This window comes from Myxocyprinus asiaticus, chromosome 3 (assembly GCF_019703515.2).
Source record: "Myxocyprinus asiaticus isolate MX2 ecotype Aquarium Trade chromosome 3, UBuf_Myxa_2, whole genome shotgun sequence".
In the NCBI taxonomy this organism is placed as follows: Eukaryota; Metazoa; Chordata; class Actinopteri; order Cypriniformes; family Catostomidae; genus Myxocyprinus; species Myxocyprinus asiaticus.
In genome coordinates this window covers 55,782,305-55,808,271 of record NC_059346.1, presented here as the reverse complement: position 1 = coordinate 55,808,271, position 25,967 = coordinate 55,782,305, and the positions used below count along the sequence as shown (strand labels likewise).

Here is a 25,967-nt window from a genome sequence, read left to right as displayed (position 1 = left end):
GAGTCACTTACATTAACACCCAAATGAGAACTTGAATAACGATTATTATTGATGCTACACTTATATAAGTATTCGTGCGTTAGAGCCAGTCGACTTCATCGCATTTTACAGTGATGTTTTCGTTTGTTTACTCGCTGCACGTGAACGCTGTCAACATACTGGTTTAAAATAGCGGACCAGCAACAACTGAGACCTTATTCAAAGCAGCGCCATCTTTGATTTTTGACGGGAATGACAACGAGACTGTGAGGGACAGACGTACAGTCTCTTCAGTGGGCTGTACAGTTGTTTAAAGTGTTCCTTGATAGCACTCGTACATCACCCAGATGTCTATTTGATGTGTGTTTACATCTGGAAGACGTATTTTTTTAGGTTGTTTGCTCATCTGCAATACATGTATAAAATGTTTCCTATCGGATGTCAATAAGACATTCAGCAGATGTCTTTGAGACGTTTATGATTTAGAACGTTTGTAAATCTGATCTTTTTAAGATGTTTAGCAGATTGTAATTAAAATGCGATGCTTTCCAGGTGAAAATATCTGAAACACACATCTCAGAGACATACATGTACGTGTGCCATCTGGGTTGTTTTTGGATCATTCCGCTGATGAAACATTAAAAATATCATTCCAAGAAATTTCAGTAGACCAAAAACTCAAGACAGCATTAGTTATGGTAAATAAAGTGTGATCTAGGGTCTTTATGACAGCTTTATATGGTGCATGTCATTGAAGAGACATTAAATGGGTAGTTCACCCAAAATTGAAAATTCTCTCATTATTCACTTACCCTGATGCCATCCAAGATGTGTATGACTGCCTTTCTTCAGCAGAACAAAAATGAAGATTTTTAGAAGATAGATCTCTGTCAGGTCCTTATAATGGATATACATGGGTGTCAGCACTTTGACGGTCCAAAAGTCACATTTAGGCAGCATAAAAGTAATCCACACGACTCCAGTCGATCAATGAATGTCTTATGAAGCGCATCGATAGGTTTATGAAAGAAACAAGTCAATAATTAAAACGTTTTTAACTTTAAATCGGCGCTGCCGTCCAGGGCTCTGAAACAGTTTGTAATGGCCGAACTCTCGCGTGACGTTCGTTCTTCTGTTGTTAATAAGCGCAGCTTACGAATTCACGCATTAACTCGCCGATACGCTTGCGTCACGCGACAGCTACGTGATGCATCAGCTGCTGGCAGGAAGCACTTTTAAAAGTTAATAACGTTTTAACTATCGATTTTTTTTTTTTTTTTTACAAAAACGAATTGATTCGCTTCAGAAGACATTCATTGATCAACTGAAGTTATGTGGATTACATTTATGCTGCGTAAATGTGACTTTTGGACCGTCAAAGTGCTGGCACCCGTGTACATACATTATAAGGACCTGACAGAGATCTATCTTCTTCTCCGGGTAAACTCACCGGGGCCGTGACATTTAATTTTTGGGTGAATTATTCCTTTAAGTCTATCGCTCACAGCCTCATTTTCATTACCGTCAAAAATCAAAGATGGCGCTACTGTGAATAAGGTCTATAACAAGGTCTATCTATGAAGCTATCGCCTTTATTTCATTAACGAATATGACACATATTTATATTATGACCAGAGAAAAGTGAGGTATTTACGTTGATTTTCTTAGAATGTCACTGATGACAAGAACATACAATGGGTCATTGTTAGAGACCTGACCTCAATTTCTCTCAAACAGACACATGGGTGACAGAATAGTATCCTTTTGCTTTAATATTTTCCTTTTTTGTTTTGACTGGGCACACTTTTATCAACTGTTAGTTATCTCTAGCCTACTTTCTAACCAGCCACAGTAACCGTTTCAGAAAGACAGATGTGTAGCTATTCATTTTGCACCCTTCTGAAAGGATCTGTTGATTTAACGCTGTTAAAGTTTATCTTTGTATTGGTGAGTGATAATTTGCCATCTGGGAGGCTTTCGCTTTGACCCCTGTGAGCTTTGTGATCACGGTGGGCCTGTTCTTTGCTATTGTTGTCGAGCTGGCAGGAATGCCTTTGTATTCAGACTCTCATGGGAGGATGTTTATTGGAAACTGGATACCAAATGCAATTGGATGCGTTTGTTATGCAGTTAAAGGAGTAGGTTAGCCAAAAATGAAAATTATGTCAATTTACTCACCCTCATGTTGTTTAAAACCTGTATGACTTTATTTCTTCTGCGGAAATCAAACAAAGCTATTGTGAAGGATGTATGAGTTGTTTTTGTGCTTACAGTATAAGTCAATGGGGTACAAAACTTCCCAGCTCCAAAAAGGACAAATGGGCAGCATAAAAGTAATCCATACGACTCAGGAGGTTTAATCTATGTCCGGCTATTCAACATCTGAAAGCTCAAGGGCCTCAAATCATCCCTTCTGCCTCGAAGGCTGCACTCTTAATTTATATATAAATATTAGGCATGTTACAATACACAAATTTCACGATACAATACGATGCATAGCCTCAAGATGCGAGACAATACAATACGAGCACCCACAAATGTTTCGCTCAAACTTATACAAGGATTTTTACATAAATGTCTTTTAAATCATAAATGCCACAAATTGTCTGACATTGGCAACAAAAAACAGAGCTCTAAGTAACTTAACAGCTCTGCATCTATTTTGTTTGATTGTTGAGAAACTAATATGAACTCTCAATTTTCATGTTTTTCTTGAGAAAATAAGTTTTCTACACTCTAGTGTATATACATTTACTGTATATTTGTATAGCACTTTTCACAAAACACATAATTACAAAGCAGCTTTATAGAAAATCATGTCTTGTTGTCTGAAAGCCCCCTGTGAACAAGCTGAAGTGACTGTGGCGAGGAAAAAACTGCTTTCAATGTAATTAAGAGAATGGCCAGACTGGTTCAAACTGACAAAGTCTACGGTAACTCAGATAACCACTCTGTACAATTGTGGGGAGAAGAATATCATCTCAGAATGTTATTCCGAGATGCGGGTTGGCACTGTTTTGGCAGCACGAGGGGGACCTACACAATATTAGGCAGGTGGTTTTAATGTTGTTGCTGATCGGTGTATATATATGATCAGTTCTGTTACTTTCAAAGACCCTGTCCTCTGGTAAACACCACAAGTGTTCAACATCGCATACACCAGAGACGCTCTATAAAACAAGAGAAATGCACTATATGGCCAAAAGTTTGTGGACACCCCCTTCTAATTAACGAATTTGGTTACTCCATTAAATCCAGTAAAGACAAATCTTAATGTTTCTTTATGTAATGGCTTGGGCTTTGTGTGCTTCCAAATTTGTGGCAACTGTTTGGGGATAGCCCTTTTCTGTTCCAGCATGACAATGCCCCTGTGAACAAAGTGAGGTCCATAAAGAAATGGTTTACTGTGTCTGGCATGGAAGAAATTGACTGGCCTGCATAAAGCCCAGTCCTGAACCCCACTGATCACTTTTGGGGTGAACTGGAACAGCAACTGTAAGTCAGGCCCCATCGACCAACATCAGTTCCTGACCTCACTGATAGCCTTGTGTCTGAATGAGAGTAAGTCCCTGCAGCCATGTTACTACATACAGTATAGTGGAAAGCCTTCCCAAAAGAGTGGAAGCTGTTATTAAAGCAAAGGGGGAAACTGATGCCTAAGGTTTTGAAATCAAATGTTCATCAAGCACATATGGTGTCCCCAAACTTTTGGCCATATATTTTATATCCAGTAATACTCCAAAAGTGCTCCAGTGAATAAAAAAATAAAAAAATAGTTTACCCTCTTTTGCGCTTTGTGGTTAAACAATGCAGATCACTAATAAGCATTTGCATAAAGATGTCCCAGCACTGTTATAGCTGCATAAACTATTATTTTTCCTGTTATTTATGCAAAAAGGGCCATTTGTTGATAATCGCTGATCTGTCTTCTGAAGCGATTTGATCGCTTTGGGTGAGAAACAGACCAAAATTCATGTCCTTATTCACTACAAATCTTGACATCCACAGTCTCCTGTACCAGAGCGCTGCACCATACACGGTGTTGCCAGGTTCGCGGTTGCTATTTTGTAAATGCATAGGCGAGGTATAATGAGTCATGGGTTAAGTGTATTATTTTTTTATTTTTTGGGGGGGATACTTTTAAAATGTACTGCGGTCACAAAAAAGAATATGGTAAACAAAATGAAAATGCAACGTCTTATTGATGTATAATGATACCTGGCAACTGTTTGCAGAGTGAAGGCATCACCATCTTGAAGCCTGCACTGTGCTCCAAATGGGTCAGATGTAAAGACTTCTAGTGAATAAGGACTTACATTTTGGTCTGTTTCTCACCCGAAGCAATTGCATCACTTCAGAAGGAATTAATTAAATCATTACATTTATGCTGCCTTTATGTCCTTTTTTAAGCTTGAAAGTTTTGGGCCCCATTGACTTACATTGTATGGACAAAAACTTGTGTTGTTCTTGTGTTTCGCAGAAGAAAGTATGGCATTCGAGTTCTGCATGAGGGTGAGTAAGTGATAAGAGAATTTATTTTTTGGGTAAACTAACCCTTTAAAGGACTATAATGCCATCTTTAACTGTCCCAAGGAATTCATGAGAATTAAGAGCTATGGCAGAGAGTAAGATTTTCAGTGAAGATAACAAGTTGTATGGACTACTTCTATGGTGCTTTTCGTGTACTTTGATGTCTTTTTTGCATATTTGCACCAAATATACCACAAACAAGACTTAGAATAAAAATATTGCATTCCTATGGACTAGAGGCAGACCGATATATCGGTTTTACCGATTAATTGGTGCCGTTAGTATTGGTTATTGGCAAATATTTATACAACGGCTTCTAGAGGTGAAATAAAAACAATCATCTTGGGATTTGCTGTATCTAAGTCTTTCATCATTGAATATATTCATCTATATTTTTATCCTCCCTTCAATGCATATTTTGTTATTTTGATTAGATAATCAAGTATTCTAACTTGAAAGGACAGCATACAACGGAAAATGCGACTATGTAAATGTGCCATGTCAGCACATACTGTACATCTCCAAAAATAACCTTATTCCTCATTAAAACCATTTGTGTGGCGAATATATAATCTATAAAATGCTCAAATTAGCTTGTTTATAGTTAAAAGCACCAAATCTTTATTTTATTTGGTTGATCTGCATCTGACATTTCATTTACTTTGTACTCTTGCAGCCTCTATGTCTGTACCTGTCACAGTATGGAAAGACTAAGAACATTTTTTAAAAACTATCGGCCGATGAATCTGTTATCGCCCTTTTCCACCACATTAGTTCTCAGTAATGGCAAATTTCCCTATCAGTCGACCTCTACTATGGACCAGTGAGGTCAATCAAATACTGCTTGAAAACAAAATGTTGAGGATAATTTTGCAAGCAGTGTAGTCAAAAGCAGGAGCTGTAAGAGATGGTGTTCTGAACAATGTTTTTCTGCTGCTGTGCTGCAGTGTGGTCCCTGGCATGTCTTAAAACAGTTCTGTGGTGTATTCTTATCTGGCTCTCTCATTGTCCTGCTGGTACACACTGCTGAGAAAATTGCAATCTGTAGAATCCCACAGCAGCTTCTGATGATAATGAGGCTATAGCTCGCTCCTCACATGGGATGGAGGAGTATGTGTGTGTGCACGAGAGTGTATAAGAGAACCCTGGAGATGTTTTCTGTGGGAATATGAGTGTGGCTTTCTAGTCTCTCATTTTGTCTGTCTTCATTTTCTTTTATCATCTGCCTATCTCTCTGTACAGATCTGTCCTGTAGGGAAAGCTTGAGGACAGACTCTCAAACTTACACTTGATGTGGTTGTGTGTATTGTGGGACAGAGACAAGAGGTTTTACAGAGAGAAAGGCACACACACTCACACATTTACTTTATTGTTGCTTACTTTGAGGGTCATCTTTAATGAGGACACACCTGTTTCTTCCTTTGTCTCTTTCATGGTCCATTGATCTTGAAAGTCAGTTAAATGTCCTCTTTTAACTCAGTTAGGAGAGCACTACTTAAACCCATGGTAACATTTCAATAAAGAATGCTCTGGTCTAGAATTGACATAGAAAAGACGTGGGCTCTGAAAGTCTGCGACATCTTGTTATATACAGTTGGAAGTCAGAAGTTTACATACACCTTAGCCAAATATACATTTAATCTCAGTTTTTCACAATTCCTGACATTTAATCGTAGAAAACATTCCCTGTCTTAGGTCAGTTAGGATCACTACTTTATTTTAAGAATGTGAAATGTCAGAATAATAGTAGAGAGAATGATTTATTTCAGCTTTTATTTCTTTTATCACATTCCCAGTGGGTCAGAAGTTTACATACAATTTGTTAGTATTTGGTAGCATTGCCTTTAAATTGTTTTACTTGGGTCAAACGTTTTGGGTAGCCTTCCACAAGCTTCTCACAATAAGTTGCTGGAATTTTGGCCCATTCCTCCAGACAGAACTGGTGTAACTGAGTCAGGTTTGTAGGCCTCCTTGCTCGCACATGCTTTTTCAGTTCTTTCCACACATTTTGTATCAGATTGAGGTCAGGGCTTTGTGATGGCCACTCCAGTACCTTGACTTTTTTTGTCCTTAAGCCATTTTGCCACAACTTTGGAGGTATGCTTGGGGTCATTGTCCATTTGGAAGACGCTTTTGCGACCGAGCTTTCTTCTTGGCTGATGTCTTGATGTTGCTTCAATATATCCACATAATTTTCCTTCCTCACGATGCCATCTATTTTGTGAAGTGCACCAGTCCCTCCTGCAGAAAATCACCTCCACAACATGATGCTGCCACCCCCATGCTTCACGGTTGGGATGGTGTTCTTTGGCTTGCAAGCCTCACCCTTTTTCCTCCAAACATAACAATGGTCATTATGGCCAAAAAGTTCAATTTTTGTTTCATCAGACCAGAGGAAATTTCTCCAGAAAGTAAGATCTTTGTCCCAATGTGCACTTGCAAATTGTAGTCTGGCTTTTTATGGCGGTCTTGGAGCAGTGGCTGCTTCCTTGCTGAGCAGCCTTTCAGATTATATCGATATAGGACTTGTTTTACTGTGGATATAGATACATGTCTACCTGTTTCCTCCAGCATCTTCACAAGGTTTTTTGTTGCTGTTCTGGGACTGATTTGCACTTTTCGCACCAAACTAGGTTAATCTCTAGGAGACAGAATGCATCTCCTTCCCGAGCAGTATGATGGCTGCGTGGTCCCATGGTGTTTATACTTGCGTACTATTGTTTGTACAGATGAACGTGGTACCTTCGTGTGTTTGGAAATTGCTCCCAAGGATGAACCAGATTTGTGGAGGTCCACAATTTTTTTTCTGAGGTCTTGGCTGATTTCTTTTGATTTTCCCATGATGTCAAGCAAAGAGGCACTGAGTTTGAAGGTAGGCCTAAAAATACCGGTACACCTCCAATTCAGTACACATCCTATCAGAAGCTAGGGTTGGGTTGGGGTGTTCAGTTTATAAAATGTGTACTCCTCTTCACTGTATTACATCCTGGACTGTTCACTTTTGGTGCCCCTCCTGGACATTACACCTGGAAATAGAGCGCACGTGTGCCTATGTGCCCAACAGTACTTACCGCTTTGACCACTGGGGGCAGTGTTTCGCATATCGGTAAGCACAGACCAATTTCAGCTAAGGAAAAGTCAACCTACAGTTTCTGATTTCACTGAGTGATCAGTCTTTTTGGATCCCACTGTATGATTTAGTAAACTGTTTTATGTGTGATTTAACTAAATGAATATGTGCTCATGCTAGTGGTATAGTTTAATTCAATGATAGGACTTCCATTCATGTAAAACTTGCGTTGTCTCTTTGATAAATGTATTAGTTTAAGTTATGGTTAAGACACAGTGTGGTTTAGTTCTGGATCACATCTGGTGAACCAGGCTTAATCAGTGTGCAGGAAATTGGCACCATTTGTAACAAACTAAAAAACTAATTACAATCAAATTATGAGATTCCAAATCACACAGATGATATTTAATTCCTTAATGAATATAGATGATAAACTACTTTCTAAAAAGATCTAAGAGCTTAATAGAAATTTAGTAGTGGTGCTTGCTAAAATAAGCGTCACTATTGCGATTGTTCAAACGTGTTAGGGGTTTTTCCAAAATGCGGAAATAGGGTTCAAAACAGTGTTACTATGAATGCAAAGTTTAATACAGTGAAAAAGACACTCTATTAGCATAACATAAATATATATAAGTAAATAACAATTTCCAACATTCTTTTGAATGTCCATGTACTAAAATAAAATATTGATGCCATGAGTGTAACTTCATTTACTATTACTATTATTTTGAATGGCCATGGAAAACGAAGCAGTGTGATAACAATTTTACCTGGTCGCAAAAAGTAGTCCGTTAATTTACCTGATGAACTTTCACCTTTTGCTGACCCTTTATGCTTTGCAGAGCTAATGTGTGCTTCTAAATCACTTGCACCTTTATTATCAACTGACACATAAGTGCCAGCTTTACATGTCATACATTCTGCTTCCCACGGATCTCGACCTGGTCGAAAGCATGGGAATTTTTTGTGCAAATCTTCTGTAAATTTGCACTTTCGTTTGGGCATTGTTTACACTCAGCTGTCATTTGCTGCTACGGTCAAGCAACTGTTTGATGCCAAACACAACAGCGTTTCACGCGTTCGCAGAGAGATTGACAGGCAGGAATTTGGCCAATAATTGCTGCAAGCCTCTTATAATCTACCAATTGGTGTGCGAGAAGGCGGGACTTAAAAAGAGGGGTTAAAGCAATGCAAATATGCGCGCACACACAATGAAGTATTAGACCAGATGCACATTATAATGCAACTGAAGCCGAATTCTGAAAATTTTTGCAAATTTAGAAATCCCGGCCGGACGCTTTTTTTAAGGTCAGAAAAAGAGGACATGTCCGGGAAAAAGAGGATGTATGGTCAACCTAGTTAATTTTTCTTAATCACGATTAACGCATTCACCATTACTTCACCAGCATAAACACTGGTTTGAAAGGCAGAACCTCCACCCGGAGTCATTACACTGACACACAATTTAAAAACACACCAAAGCCCTTCTACCAAGTCGAGCCGACAAGCTTAGCATAAAATAGCATAACGCGGCGGTCCCACAGACATTCTATGGTCGATACTGTCGTAACACACCAGTTATGATAGAGCCGCGGAGGTTGTTATCTCACTAGATAAAATAATCTTTTCACACACACAACAGCGCTTCCATGATAAAATGGGAGCTCTTTCTGATTTTATACCCTTTTCTCCCCAATTTGGAATGCCCAATTCCCACTACTTAGTAGGTCTTCGTGGTGGCGTGGTTACTTCCCTTAATCTGGGTGGCGCAGGACAAGTCTCAGTTGCCTCTGTTCAGAGACCATCAGTCCGCGCATCTTATCACATGGCTCGTTGTGCATGACACTGCTGAGACTCCGCATGTGGAAGCTCATGCTACTGTCCGCGATCCACGCACAACTTACCACATGCCCCATTGAGTGCGAGAACCACTAATCGTGACCACGAGGAGGTTACCCCATGTGACTCTACCCTCCCTAGAAACCGGGCCAATTTGGTTGCTTAGGAGACCTGGCTGGAGTCACTCAGCACATCCTGGATTCTAACTTGCGACTCGCTGAGCTACGTGGTAGAGTCACGTTGGGTTAACCTCCTCGTGGTCGCTATAATGTGGTTCTTGCTCTCGGTGGGGTGCAAGGTGAGTTGTGCGTGGATGCCGCGGAGAATAGCGTGAAGCCTCCATGCGCTAGGTCTTCGTGGTAACACGCTCAACAAGCCACGTGATAAGATGCGTGGATTGACTGTCTCAGGCGCGGAGGCAACTGAGATTCGTCCTCCGCCACCCGGATTGAGGCAAGTCACTACGCCACCACGAGGACCTAGAGTGCATTGGAAATTGGGCATGCTAAATTGTGGAGAAAAGGGGAGAAAATCCAAAACAAATTAATTTAAAAAAAAAAATAAAGCAATAAATTGTTACATTTAGTTTTTTTTTTTCCTAAGATGGAAATAAATGCATTTTGACAGGAAAAGAAGTATAGTGTCAAATTTCAGCACTTTCAAAATCTGCAATTAATCACGATTAACTACAAAAAATTATGCGATTAATCGTGATTAAAAAATTTAATTGACTGACAACACTAATTAAAATATAAAAATATAAACTTTCAAAAGTTTAGCCGTAAATATTTTATGTGTAACCCAAAAAATTTACTTAAGTAATTACCTAAATTGAAAGACAGTAACTGTAATCTGTTTACAAGAATTAAAAATGTGATTGGTTACACTACTTTTTTTAAATAAAGTAATTTAATTACAGTAAATGACTTTGTAATTAGAATACACCCTGAATTGATCATACTAAATTCATGTTAACACGTAAAATGTGCACATTTTGTGGCTATAGTTTTAAAATCGTGTATTTTAACCTTGTGCAACCCCGCATACACATGCATAGACGTTGTATTTTGGCTTTGCTATATGTAACTCATAATTTAATTTAATTTAAACCGACTGATCTCAGTTCAGGTGACTCTGGGCTGTCAGTAAAGGGTTAAAAGTTTGACAGACTTACAAAACAACATGGAGCAAATCACAGCGGAGTTTGCCTATGGGAGAAACGCAAACAAAACTACATCTGGTAAGAAACCTAATTAAGTTTTTACATTGAAACCTGTTTCAGTCAAAAGATTAGTCTCTAGTTTCGTCCGATATGCCATTTTTAAAATATGAATGATTTATCGCGAAATGCCATGCTGCTAAACACGATGTACACCAATGTGTACAATAGCACAAGGTTTTCATTTGAAATCCTATGTATTTACTGTGGATTTGCACATTGAGAAACATTTTTTTGCTTTATATGGAGTTAGGATGAAAATACAGTGCATTTCAAACTGTTCTGAGACCAGTGCAGACAGACAGCACACTGGAGGTTAAGTCATTCACTAAATGTGGTGCAAGGGAGCAAGGCCGCATCCTGTAGCTTTCCTATGAAGCCAAGTGCATTCAATCCAGATTTCCTATCAAAAGTTCTGTTTCAGGCTGCAGATGATGTTTGAACCACTCAACATGTTTGGCAAACATGGGTCAGTGGTAATCAGTACATAGATTCAGAATATATAATGTATCATTTTATTTAAACATGGTTGGCAGTGACTGGACGACGATGGCCATTACTTGTATCAGAATGAATTATGCTATTTTCTGATTGGTAAAATGCTTCAGCACTGGCTGTCACATGTTTGTTTGACAGTGCCAAGAGAGAACATTGAGATTTTGTTGCCAAAGTAGAACAAATATTGTAACATAAAAGTCAAATCAAGTCGAATCATTTTTATTTGTGTCAGTTTTTTTTATTTGTGCTTTTCCCAATACACATTGTGCCAAAGCAGCTTTACAGAAAATCAGATAATTAAAAAAAAAAAATAAAAAATCTGACTTTCTATAGGTTGGTATTATTTAAAATTTCACAACTTAGTTCCACTGTCCACATATGTGGACATAATTTTTTAGGAAAGCTATTTGCTCTAGAATTTTTTGCATGTTTATTTGGTGCTACTAGTTACAAATCCAAAAGGGAAATGGAAAATGCACAGTCGGGTCTTGGGAGGTTAACTTTTATAGGCTGGCCCCATACACTCCCATTGTAAGTGCCTTACTGTAACCACCTTTTTTTTAATGAGGGACAAGTCAAAATTATTTTTGTGAATGTTACCTAAAAACATGCAACGTGGTGAGGAGAGGTGTGGTATTACTTTTCAAAGTACAGTCACATAGCAATGTGCTAAATACCCCTCTGAACACCTTAGCAAACACATAGCAACCACCCACAACACCCTAGCATTATGGCTGTGACTTTTGCATAGGCAAGCACCAATCACACTTTCTTCATAAAGATGTAGTTAAGGATGTTCTGGTGAGAGCTGGATTGGATTCACGAAGAAACCAACTCAGAATGATTTCCTTAGTCCCACTATCACTCTCTCTTTTACAGTGTTTTTTTTTTTTTTTAGAGAACTTTGCTCAATGAATAATCAATTAAATTGATCCCTTGGGAAAGCCCTCATCTCTTTCTCTCGCACGCACCCATGACTGATCGTCGTGACTGTATTGAGCTATCTACTGTCTCACTGTTTTTTGGCAGAGCTCATTAAAAACACAGCACCCTAGGAGATGCAGAGACTGATTGAAAAAATGCTTATAGATATGAGAAATGGAGAGTGTGTTTTGAGGTGAAGTGTGTGTACATGCATATATTTTATGTATGAATCTGAGACACACATTCCTTGAACCCCTGAGAAGTGAGGGGAAATTAGCCCGTAATTTCATCCTTTCTTGCCGTATTTGGGGCAAGCAAAGTGGGATTAGACTTCAGTGGAATTATGGGTGAAAAAAGACTATTGAAAAGTGTGCTGGGGGTATAAGCCTTGTGCCTGGCATACAGTGTAAGAAATCTTTACTTTGACAAGCGTTTTTACTGCCAAATCAGCAATCCAGCATTCTCAAACTAACTACCCTATCAGAACAACATAAACCTAGCAGCAGAAAGCAGTCCTTTCTGCTGTGTTTTGATGGATGTTTTGTAGAGTTTCTAACACTTAAACCCAAAGTATACTTGAGATACTGGACAGTTTCTCCTCAGGAGTTTAGACACATAGATTTATATTCCTTCAGACTTAAGTTATCCAAATGCAGGTGTGTAGCGGGACGTGGTCGTTTGTCTGTCACTGGGGAGAGAGGAAGCGTTAAGGGCCATCACCTGGTGATTGTTAACATTAAACACCTGTGTCTTGTTTCAGTGACGATGGAGATGAGCTTTAAAAGGCCGCCGGAGTGACGGACCGAGAGAGAGACCAGAGACGCTGTGTGTGCTTTGTGAAGTGTTTTGTTGTGAAGCTGAAAAGCCAATACCTAGTTGTGAAGCTGAAAAGCCAATACTTTGTTGTGAAGCTGAAAAACAATTGTATTAAAAGTTGAGTCACGTGGACTGTGAAACCAGCTCCCGTGTCCTTCCTACTCGAACACCTCTACACTGGTGCCAGAACCTGGGATTGCGAAGAAGAGTGGCCGCCATGGACACCTCACTGCTGGGCGAAGTCATCTATGCCCTGGCTAGCATCCAGGAGACCCATCATCAAGCCCTCCTCACCCAGGAGTGGCATTTCCAGGAGCTCCTCCAAGCCCAGGCTGAGGATCGGCAGGCCTTATGGAGCTGGCTAGCTCCAGGCGGATCCTCCGCCACGACCCCAGAGGCAACAATGAAGCCGCACATTCTGCTCACAAAGATGGTCCCCAAGACGATCCGGAGGCATTCGTGAGCCTCTTCGAGCAGTCAACCACCACCTCCGGCTGGCCGCGAGCGCCGCTGCTTTCCGGGGAGGCCTGCTATGTCAAGCTGAAGACCGCTGTCCTGCAACGGGTTGGCCACACCCCAGAACAACACCACTAGTGGTTCTGCTCCCTCACCCTGAGCGATGCCGGCCTTCCATTTGTGTTTGCCCAGCAGCTCTGTGATGCCTGCCGAAAATGGGTGCTAGCCGAGGAAGGGCGCGGCATGGAGGATGTCATCGAACTGATGGTGCTGGAGCAGCTGACCATTCGCCTCCCATGAAGAACCAGTGCCATTGCCCCACGTCGGTGGATGACGCCGTCCAGCTGGCTGAAGCCCATATGGCGGCCTACCCGGAAGCCGGCAAGCAGTCAAACCTCTCTCTATCTCCCATCTCCTGCTACTTCTCCCCCTCTTGTCCCTCCCTCTCCTCCCTCTCGCCGTGTACCCGCTCCCCGGAAACGGGGAGTGTTTCCACCCAGACCGGCGCCCTGCTTCCGCGGGCTGCACTATGTGCCGGCCCCCTATCCCTCTCCATCAACCTTGCCAGGATGATGTCTCTGCCACCACGGGTGCAGCCGGGGAGCCTGGGCCAGTCTGTTGGAGTTGTGGGGAGCCAGGACACGTCCAAGACCGGTATCCGGTAATGGAGGTAGGGACATGGATCCGGGTCCCCGACACGGCACAGACCGCCCCCGATCGAGCTGGGACATACTGCATACCGGTAAGAGTTAAGGGGTGTACATACCAAGCCCTGGTGGATTCGGGCTGTAATCAAACCTCGATCCACCACGGCCTGGTTCAGGATGGGTCTTTGGGTGCAAAACACAAGGTGATGGTGAGGTGTGTGCATGGGGATATTCACGAATATCCGGTAGTGACAGCCGTTATTCAATTCCGGAGGAGAAAGGCTAGAGTGGAGGCCTCGGTTAATTCCCACCTCACCCATCCACTGATTCTGGGGACCAATTGGCCGGGGTTTAAAAGATTATTAAAAGCGTTGTGTGTGGGTCCTGCAAACCAAAATCTCGCTGTGTGATGTGTGACACGATGGCTGGGGAGGCAGAGCCAGGGCCGACCACGTCTGCTGAGCGTCAGGATGATGCAGGAGAGGACCCTCCGGCACTCCCACCCTGAGGGAGTTCCCGGAGGGGGATTTCCCTCTAGAGCAGTCACGTGACGAAACCCTTTGGCAAGCTTTTGAACAAGTGAGTGTAACTGATGGCCAGCAGCTCCAGCCTGATGTCACCCTCACATATCTGTATTTTTCGGTTATTAGGGACCGGTTGTATCGAGTGATGCAGGACACTCAAACCCATGAAAATACAACCCAGTTATTAGTCCCGAGGAGCCGTCGGGAAACACTTTGGTGGCTCACCATAATCCGATGATGGGTCACTTAGGACAAGAGAGAACCCTGCACCATTTAATGGCCCGCTTTTATTGGCCAGGCATTCGCGGGGATGTAAGCAGTTGGTGTGCGGCATGCCGCGAATGTCATTTGGTGAATCCACCGGCCACCCCAAGAGCGGCATTGCGCCCATTACCGTTGATCGAGGCCCCCTTTGAAAGAATTGGTATGGACCTTGTCAGGCCATTAGAGTGGTCAGCACGCGAATATCGGTTTGTATTAGTCCTGGTGGATAATGCAACGTGATATCCAGAAGCGGTACCTTTACACAACATTTCATCACACAGTGTTGCGGAGATACTCTTAAAAATTATCTCCCGGGTGGGGATTCCGAAAGAAATCCTCACCGACCAAGGCACAATTTTTAGGTCACGTACACTGTGTAAACTTTATGAATTGCTGGGGATTAAATCGATTTTCACCAACGTTTATCACCCGCAAACTGACGGGCTGGTTGAATGATTTAATCAAACCCTGAAAAATATGATCCGCAAGTTCATACACAAGGATGCTAGAAATTGGGACAAATGGCTGGAAGCCCTATTATTTGCAGTCAGGAGGTTCCGCAAGCCTCCACAGGGTTTTCCCCCTTCAAGCTCCTATATGGACGCCGGCCCCACGGGGTGCTTGACTTCATATGGGAGGCAAGGGAGGAAGGACCTTCCCAAAGCAAAAATGAAATTCAATATGTCCTTGATCTTCGAGCAGATCTACACACACTGGGTCGGTTGTCACAGCAAAATTTGCTCCAAGCTCAAGAGACACAAAGCTGGCTCTGTAATAGGGGTACCCAGCTACAGGAATTACTCGCCAAGTGGCAAGGGCCCTTTGAGGTTACACAGCAAGCCGGGGATCTGGATTATGAGGTTAAACGAACAGATAGAGGCAGAGCACGTCAAATGTACCACCTCAACCTCCTTAAATTATAGAGAGAGGTGGTCCCCATGTCCATGTGGTCCCCGTGTCCATGGCGAAGTTAGTTCCGGAGAGGGCGGAGCTCGGGCCGGAGGTGAAGTTCAAAGCTGATCCATTCACCCCGGTCCCTTGTGGAGACCACCTTTCACCGTCCCAGCTCGCAGGGGTGGCCAAATTGCAAAAGGAATTTGCAGACGTGTTCTCTCCTCTGCCCGGTCGTACTAACCTCATACAACACCATATCGAGACTCCACTGGGAGTGGTATTACATAGTCGGCCATACCGCTTGCCTGAACATAAGAAAAAAGTGATTCGGGAAGAATTAGTGGCAATGTTCGAGATGGGGGTAATAGAAGAATCGCACAGCGATTGGGCCAGTCTGGTTGTTCTTGTACCTAAGAGTGACGGATCAGTCCGGTTCTATGTAGATTACTGGACAGTCAACGCGGTGAAATTTGACACATGCCCAATGCCCCGAATTGACGAACTGCTCAATCGGTTTGGTGCAGCTCAATTTTATTCAACACTGGATTTAACAAAGGGGTATTGGCAGATCCCCTTAACTCCATTATCCCAAGAAAAAACTGCATTTTCTACACCGTTCAGATTAGACCAATTCGTTACTCTTCCATTCGGTTTGTTCGGGGCTCCCGCCATGTTCCAGCGCCTCATGGATAAGATTCTCCGGCCGCATGCTGCATATGCTGCTGCCTATTATGATGACATCATCATATACAGTAACGAATGGCAGAGGCATATGCAGCATCTGAGAGCCGTCCTGAGGTCGCTGAGGCGGGCAGGGCTCATGACAAACCCGAAAAGGTGCGCAATTGGATGGGTGGAAGTACGGTATCTGGGCTTCCATTTGGGTCATGAGCAGGTACGGCCTCAAATTTATAAGACTGCGGCGATAGCGGCCTGCCCACGTCCCAAGACCAAAAAGGAGGTGAGATAGTTTGAGGCTGGCTGGCTGCTACCGAAGGTTTGTGCCTAGTTTCTCTGATGTCACCAGCCCCTTGACTGATCTCACTAAAAAGGGGGCACCAGATCCTGTCCAGTGGAGGCGTGCCAACAGGCTTTTATGAGAGTGAAATCTGCACTCTGTGGCGGACCGCTTCTGCATGCTCCTAACTTCTCTCTCCCCTTCATTTTGCAGACGGATGCATCAGAGAGGGGGTTGGGGGCTGTGCTCTCACAGGAAGTGGAGGGGGTGGAGCGGCCCGTGCTGTACATTAGTTGCAATCTCTCTTTGAGGGAGACTAAGTACAGCACGATTGAGAAAGAGTGCCTTGCCATCAAGTGGGCGGTCGTAACCCTCCGCTATTACCTGCTGGGGTGGGCCTTCATCCTCTGCTCAGAACATGCCCCACTTCAGTGGCTCCACCACATGAAGGATACCATGCGTGGATCACTTGTTGGTACCTGGCAATTCAGCCCTTAAAATTTAAGGTGGGGGGTGGGGGGGTTAGCAGGCCAGATGGGGCTCGTGTGTCTGTCACTGAGGAGAGAGCAAGCAGTAAGGGCCATCACCTGGTGATTGTTAACATTAAACACCTGTGTCTCATTTCAGTGATGACTGAGACAGGCTTTAAAAGGCCGCTGGAGCAACAGACCGAGAGAGAGACCAGAGATGCTGTGAGTGCTCTGTAAAGTGTTTTGTTGTGAAGCTGAAAAGCCAATATTTTGTTGTGAAACTGAAAAGCCAATACTTTGTTGTGAAACTGAAAAGCCAATACTTTGTTGTGAAACTGAAAAGCAGTTGTATTAAAAGTTGACTCACGTGGACTGTGAAACCGGCTCCCGTGTCCTTCCTACTCGAACCCCTCTACAGCAGGTATATCCTGACCTCCTCAAACATGCGCTCTTGACGTCCACATCCACTGCTGTTGTTTCCACATTCCTCTTCTGTTATTTACCAGTGATGCCATCTTCTAGTGCTTCTTTGTAACAGCAACAGCTCAAATATGAGTGTTGCCACCTTGTGGACCCACTAATTAACGCAAATAATCCCAGGCAAATGCGCATTCTGTGCTCGAGCACTCTGCTGATGACGGAATTTGCATCACGCATCCTGCACATCTGACCAAAGTATACTTTGGGCTTTACACTGTGCCGTAACCAGGTGCAATAAACACGATTAAATCAAATAATTTGTCTGTTTACACTGCTGGTTAGGACTAGAACTCAGATTAACATGGATGTGATTATCCACTTTAAAAGTATGATTTCAGTTGGACTAAAACAATAATTCTTTTTAAAATGTCACGTAACTGCATTAGTCAGACTGAAATTGTAACAGTCCGATTTTTGCGAAGTCGGACTAACAGACCTTGATAATACGATTGTAGCTTGGCTTCGTCCAGCATGTATACATGCTAATCAAACCATAACTAGCCTCAGGGTGATGTGATGTGCATGTGTATTTAACCCGGCATATTTGAAGTCCTTCCTTCAAATATTAAATTCCGCAATAATGAAAACAGCCGAACAGAACATATTTTATTTTTTATATACATTTATGGGGATCAGGATTTGGACCAATAGGATTTCCCAGTTGGCGGAGCTACCCAGAGTGACACCACAGAAATCGAAATCAAGCGATCAAAATGTAGTATTGCTTATCGCAGTCACAGCTGGTTCGGTGATACCTTTTATTGGTTGTTACTTTATCACATCATGCCTGGTTAGACACAGTTAATATGTTTACACACACTGTAAAAGTTATATTTTGGTCTGACTTCAACAGTAATATTTTTAATAATAAGCCTTTTTAAAGTGTCGTGTTATTGCTTTATTCCAACTAAAATCACACCAGTTTGTTTTTTTGACCTAGTTACACTGATATGCACCCAAGTTCGGAAAACTGCTTTGAACCAAAGTCTGATATTAAACGTATGCGGGTCCGCACCAAAAGATTTAGTGTGAATGCGGCCTAAATGTGACTGCCTTCGTCTAGCAATGTCAACACGCATTTATTTGGTTGAGATTAGGGCTGTCACAATTATGAAATTTGGCTGACAATTAATTGTCTGTTTGAGGGCTATGATGATGAATTGTCTGTTTTAGGGCTTTCACGATTAATTGTCACATAAATTGTCATATTTCTTAAGGTGCAAGTGTGCTTCGTACACCTTAAGAAGTAATTTTTACATATTTAACTTCAAATATATAAAGCAAATAATAAAATGGGGTTATGATTTCCTTTTAAATCTTTAAAACTATATGAATGACGTAAAAAAAAAAAATTTTAAATATCAAAATATTTCTAAATACTTAAAATATGTCTCTCGTTTTGGTCAACTTTACTTCTGGTCAATTTTACATTTACACTTGTTTTTTAACTCATTTAAATATTTAAATATATATATATATATATATATATATATATATATATATATATATATATATATATATATATATACAGGTGCATCTCAATAAATTAGAATGTCATGGAAAAGTTCATTTATTTCAGTAATTCAACTCAAATTGTGAAACTCGTGTATTAAATAAATTCAATGCACACAGACTGAAGTAGTTTAAGTCTTTGGTTCTTTTAATTGTGATGATTTTGGCTCACATTTAACAAAAACCCACCAATTCACTATCTCAAAAAATTAGAATATGGTGATATGCCAATCAGCTAATCAACTCAAAACACCTGCAAAGGTTTCCTGAGCCTTCAAAATGGTCTCTCAGTTTGGTTCACTAGGCTACACAATCATGGGGAAGACTGCTGATCTGACAGTTGTCCAGAAGACAATCATTGACACCCTTCACAAGGAGGGTAAGCCACAAACATTCATTGCCAAAGAAGCTGGCTGTTCACAGAGTGCTGTATCCAAGCATGTTAACAGAAAGTTGAGTGGAAGGGAAAAGTGTGGAAGAAAAAGATGCACAACCAACCGAGAGAACCGCAGCCTTATGATTGTCAAGCAAAATCGATTCAAGAATTTGTGTGAACTTCACAAGGAATGGACTGAGGCTGGGGTCAAGGCATCAAGAGCCACCACACACAGACGTGTCAAGGAATTTGGCTACAGTTGTCGTATTCCTCTTGTTAAGCCACTCCTGAACCATAGACAACGTCAGAGGCGTCTTACCTGGGCTAAGGAGAAGAAGAACTGGACTGTTGCCCAGTGGTCCAAAGTCCTCTTTTCAGATGAGAGCAAGTTTTGTATTTCATTTGGAAACCAAGGTCCTAGAGTCTGGAGGAAGGGTGGAGAAGCTCATAGCCCAAGTTGCTTGAAGTCCAGTGTTAAGTTTCCACAGTCTGTGATGATTTGAGGTGCAATGTCATCTGCTGGTGTTGGTCCATTGTGTTTTTTGAAAACCAAAGTCACTGCACCCGTTTACCAAGAAATTTTGGAGCATTTCATGCTTCCTTCTGCTGACCAGCTTTTTAAAGATGCTGATTTCATTTTCCAGCAGGATTTGGCACCTGCCCACACTGCCAAAAGCACCAAAAGTTGGTTAAATGACCATGGTGTTGGTGTGCTTGACTGGCCAGTAAACTCACCAGACCTGAACCCCATAGAGAATCTATGGGGTATTGTCAAGAGGAAAATGAGAAACAAGAGACCAAAAAATGCAGATGAGCTGAAGGCCACTGTCAAAGAAACCTGGGCTTCCATACCACCTCAGCAGTGCCACAAACTGATCACTTCCATGCCACGCCGAATTGAGGCAGTAATTAAAGCAAAAGGAGCCCCTACCAAGTATTGAGTACATATACAGTAAATGAACATACTTTCCAGAAGGCCAACAATTCACTAAAAATGTTTTTTTTATTGGTCTTATGATGTATTCTAATTTTTTGAGATAGTGAATTGGTGGGTTTTTGTTAAATGTGAGCCAAAATCATCACAATTAAAAGAACCAAAGACTTAAACTACTTCAGTCTGTGTGCATTGAATTTATTTAATACACGAGTTTCACAATTTGAGTTGAATTACTGAAATAAATGAACTTTTCCACGACATTCTAATTTATTGAGATGCACCTGTATATATATATATATATATATATATATATATATATATATATATATATATATATATATATATATATATATATATTATTTTTATTTTATTTTTTTATTAAAAAAATTATACAAAATATATTATTTTATTATATTTATATTACATTATATTAAGCAATAGTAAAATATTTCTGTCCTAATTTCTTCACTTTCACATGTCATTTTTATGCTCTTTGATTAAACCCACAAGCCTTTATTTCTCATGAAGCAAAACCTTTGAGATTCCATTTCATCATTTTATCACTCCACAGAAATAGATAAGTGTGCGTCTCCTCCTCCTGTGTCATTAACACTTTGTGTATGAACCCGCTTTGACCAGGAACATTTGCCATTACACGATCGTTAAATAAAAGTGAAGCTGGAGCGCTTTGCGTTCACTTTCAAAGTTTATCTTTGTTTGTTTATATTTTCACAGGAGTTTGGCGCAAGCTTCTGCTGACTTCACGCGCATCAGAGCGCTTGAGAAGCGCTATACAAGCTCTTCCCGCGGTTCGGCTCAGTGATGCTTGGAGTTTAACTGAATGACACACAAACGCGTCACTATTTTCATTGGCAGATAGAGAGAAGTGTGAAGACAATGGTGTTTCCTCACATCTGTTTACTTAATGTTCTCAGTGGGGTTCGAGATGTCTAGATTGTGTTGACTGAGCTATGTGTTAAGACCCATTCACACCAAGATTGATGCAACAAAGTGACGCAAAGCACCAAAAAATATTTGCCTCAAAACTATTTACATTAAAGCCCAAAGTGTACTTCAGTTTTGACACGAGCGTTTAGCTTCTGCGTACAATTGAACACTAGCTTTACAAAGTATACTTAATTTGACGGTGCGCACGCACAGGCGTTTGGCGCATGCGCGCTACGACTGCTATGAGATACTGGACTTTTTATCTTCAGGAATTTAGGCCCATATATGTGTCTTTATATTCTTTAAGACTCGAGTTCTGGTATCTCCTTACCTCTTCACACAAACGCGCTCTTGACGTGCACATCCACTGTTGTTGTTCTACATTTGTCTCTACCGGTAATTACATCTTCTAGCGCTTCTTTGTGACAGCAATGGCTCACCTTGTGGACACTAGGGGTGTAAATCGGATGTTTCATAACAATACGGTCTTATATCGATTCTCTTGGCCTGCAATCCAATATTTCCTGATACTTCAAAGTCTGCCGCGATACGATTTTGATTTGATTCAATTTAGGGCCCTGCAATTGATATTCTGATATTAAGTGATTTTACACAATCAATTAAAGATTTTTTGCCCTCAAATGCAACCAAAATATAATTTTAATATTTTATTGAGCTCTCTGAAAAGTGCAAATTAAGTATCCACATTGGGACATCCACAACAAAATAAGGTACTTCAGATGTTGAAAAAAATTATACAGATAATAATTTAAAAAATAACGTCACACACAAGTGATCATCAATCATTTGATTGCAGCTTATTTTTCACTTTAATCTAATTCAAAGTACTTACATACTTACTGATCCTGTCAATGGAGCTCGCATTTCGCGGAAAGCTCAGTTGGCGTGCGAGCACGGATAGAAGAGCGCAATTTGGCTTCATAGACCCTGTGTGCATCCTTGTCCCACATGAAAAGCGTATTTAGCGCTCATAAAGTGAAAAAAAAAATTCTGTATCGATATTTATGTGTTGTATCGATAACATTGGATCGTTGGTTATTGGATCGATGCATCGTTACACCCCTAGTGGACACAATAATTAGTGCAAAAAATTCCAGGTGCATACTGCGCGTTCAGAGTGTGTGCGGTTAGAAAAATCTGGCCGTGCATGTTCAGTGCTCAAGCACTCTGCTGATAACAAAATTTGCGTCAGTCGTCCTGTAAGCAGACACCTAGAGTTGGCGTCTGGCCAAAGTATACTTTGGGCTTCAATGTGTAAGCGTCTCACTGTAACCGTAATTTTTGCTTTTATTAAGGAAAAGGAGGAACGAGTTGAAACGATATTTTGTGGAAATGAACATTATGCCACAAATGCTGTCAATTGAGCTTAACTTGTATTGAACCCAGAATATTCCTTTAAAACTGAAGTGTGTAATTTCTGTGCCACTAGCGCCACCAAAAGGAATTGTAATTTTCAAGTCGTCATTTTTATTTGTATAGCGCTTTTCACAACACACATCGTTTCAAAGCAGCTTTACGGAAAATCATGCATTAACAAAAAAATTGCAAAAATAAACATTGTTTTTAAAACAGCTTTCAGAATACTGAATACATGTGTTCCCGTCTTCCATTGATCAAACAGTCTCGCCCCAACTCACGCCATTGGTCGAGTCAATGGTATTGTCTTTCTAGAGATGGGTCGCTCAAAACAAACAGAGGGATTTTCATAGTGACGCCGTGTTTATAGTTTTCAAGAAAAGTAACTTATAAACAGCTTACTTACAGTTGTCTCTACATATTAAGCGCGGATAGGAGAAAGAATTTTAACACCAAAAAAGTTACATACTTTGGCTTTAAGCTAATTGTTTCTCTCTCTCTCTCTCTCTCTCTCTCTTAGACTGGCAGATAGCCACACTGGTGTTGTTATTAGCAGGGGCATCAGTGACATTAGTGGCCTTCCTCATCGCACTCATCTCTTTGTGTAAAGACACACACAGGAAGCACTATCGTATGGTAGCGGTGTTCCTCTTCACAGCAGGTAAGACACATCCACATTGACTTCATGCTGGACCACAATGCCTCCGTTCATGAGCCTTTAGCTGGACAACTCTGGGATTATATGACATGTGTCCTTATGAGCCTTTCATACCTGGTGGTAACATCCAACAATCAGTGGACAGTGCTAAATACAGGTCATTCATCATGTTATTTGTAGTGGGTCATGGAAAGTGCAAACAGTTAGAAGTGCAAAAGTTAACTTGTCATGAAAACTGACTCTCATTACCAGTAGATCAAACCATTTGTATGTATAATCATAAACCCCTGTAGATAGTCCAGACATCAGAAAATGTTCAGTCTAGAAAAGGTTTTGTTCAGTTTAGATCAGGAAATGAACTTGCTTTACAGATGTGAAAAAAAGACATGCAAAAGGGAAAAAGGAAAAAAAAAAAAAAACCATCCAAAATGCTTAACCTGCAGACTTTGACCTCTGTGAGTTTGGTATTGTATCCATTAAGGTTGCACTACTGATTTAACTAAGATTGAAATCACAATATGGCTGCATTTTAGTCTGCATAAAGCACTTCAATCTGAGTGAGCGAGCAGGGTGTGTGCGGCACATGCTGAGCAGCGGGAATATTGCATGATACATTTTTATCATATGGCAATTCAAATCGCAAGGATTGTCGTAATAGTCACTTCCCAAATGTTGCCTATAGATGCGGTAAGTTTGAAACAGATCATAGTCAACGATCTATCTGAATCATAATGGTAATAGAACGAGCGGTGGAGGTTTGCGATTCTCCAATTGATATCCATATGATTTGATTTAAAGCGCCCGTAACTGTCACATCTGTAATACATAATTATGGGCATTTAAAGTAAAGAAGGGAGGCCATTTGTTAATCGTACTTAACACGGCACAACGCCGAGGCCAGTAATTGTCCGATTTAGGTGTATACATGCTGGATGAAGTCGAGCTACCATTGCATGATCTAGGTCTGCTAGTCTGACTAAACAAAAATTGGACTGGGACATTTTCAGTCAGACTAAAGCATATATATAATGTTTTAAAAAGACGAATGATTGTTTTAGTACGATGGAAATCACACTGTTACAGTGCATGCACTGACAGAAGATTATCATTTAATTCTCAGATTTATGAGCTATGACAGAGGTTGTTTGACTCCAGAAGAATTCAGATATAGTGCACAAGTCATATGGTCTACTTCTATCTTTTGTTATGGTGCTTTTTTGTCCTTTATGGAGCTTAACAGTATAAATAACCATCCACTTTCACTTGTCAAACTTTGACAGATGAGTAAATGATGACACAGTTTAAATTAGTACCTACAATACTCCCAGGATGTTTTTCCTACTATTACAAGGGCCTTCTGGTCTCTTATACCCAGAACAGAACTCTCTCTCTGTTTCTCTCACTAACCACATGCTTTGTAATGTGAGGAGGAATGTGTTCCCTCCCCAAAAAGCACCCGCTACCATCCTCTCCTCACTCATGCTGTCTGCTGTGGCCCTCAGCAAGCTCTGTGTGTTTGAGGATTATCCCTTTATGAGAGTGCAGTGGAGAGATAGAGAGAATAGAGAATAGATTTTAAAACAGCTTGTGATGTGCCTTGAGCAATGTCTCCTGTGACTTTGACTTCTAATGCCAGAAAATTACCTTCAGAAATAGTCTACTCTACATCAAATACGCTCCCATGAAACCCACACTAGCTATTATATCTGTGTGTGTGTGTCAGGCTTTAGGAATGCATGTTCCACGTGAGGAATTACATACTGTTCCAGAACCTTCTTTGGTTTAGTCATAACAATGAGTGGACGGCACTGTGGCAAAGGCCATAAAAGATCTGATCTGAGGTCAGTGGGCCGTTACACTAATTAATAGTACACCAGAGTGCTAGCGGAGTGCAGCTAGGGTCCAAAATGAGTATTTACCGGCCATTAATGATTCTTACTGGCCATGAAACTATACTGTGCATTATTTCCTTAAAAATATGTATTTTTTCACCTATGACAGTGGAATTTATTTAATTGTATTTAGCAGTTTGCCCCTTGTATATTTGTGGTAAACGGCACTGGTCATTGTGTAACGTCCAGCATGATATTCAAGCCATTTGCCATTTGTATCTCTTTGATTTTCTCAGGTCACTTACATCAGCCTAACTTGCCTTACTACAATTACTTAACCTTTTCACACATGAGTTTCTCCTGTATTGATGACCCCCCGGTGTGAGTTCTTTAATACATGCTGTAATTAAAAAAAAAAATCTTACGTTACACTTCACAGCAGATGCACTGGAGGACAGATTATATTACAGTAGGTACAATGAAGGTCAGATTATATATTATAATGTGTTTTTTAGATGTTTATAATGATTGTTTATGATAGATAAGATGCAATCGCTATTGCGCTTATCGGCTATGCGAGCTGCCATATTGTTTACATGCAATGCAACATGGGATTCTGAGTTCGTGATAGAAGCATACGAGGTTCTTAAAACCTAGCCCTTCCAATTTCCCAGCACCGGAAGTGGTTAGAATGAGTGATGGACAAAATAGGAGAAGGCTCGAGTGGATTGACTAGTTTGTATATTCTTTGTTTGACGT

General features: G+C 41.0%; 1 protein-coding gene across 1 annotated transcript in view; it reads left to right on the top strand.

Moving 5' to 3' along the window:
- Window positions 1-25,967, top strand: part of LOC127417149 (transmembrane protein 47-like) — a 37,858-nt gene that overhangs the window by 482 nt on the left and 11,409 nt on the right. The window contains exon 2 of the mRNA XM_051656885.1: window positions 23,239-23,379. Coding sequence (XP_051512845.1) covers window positions 23,239-23,379 — 141 coding nt within the window. The remainder of the gene's footprint in view (window positions 1-23,238; window positions 23,380-25,967) is intronic.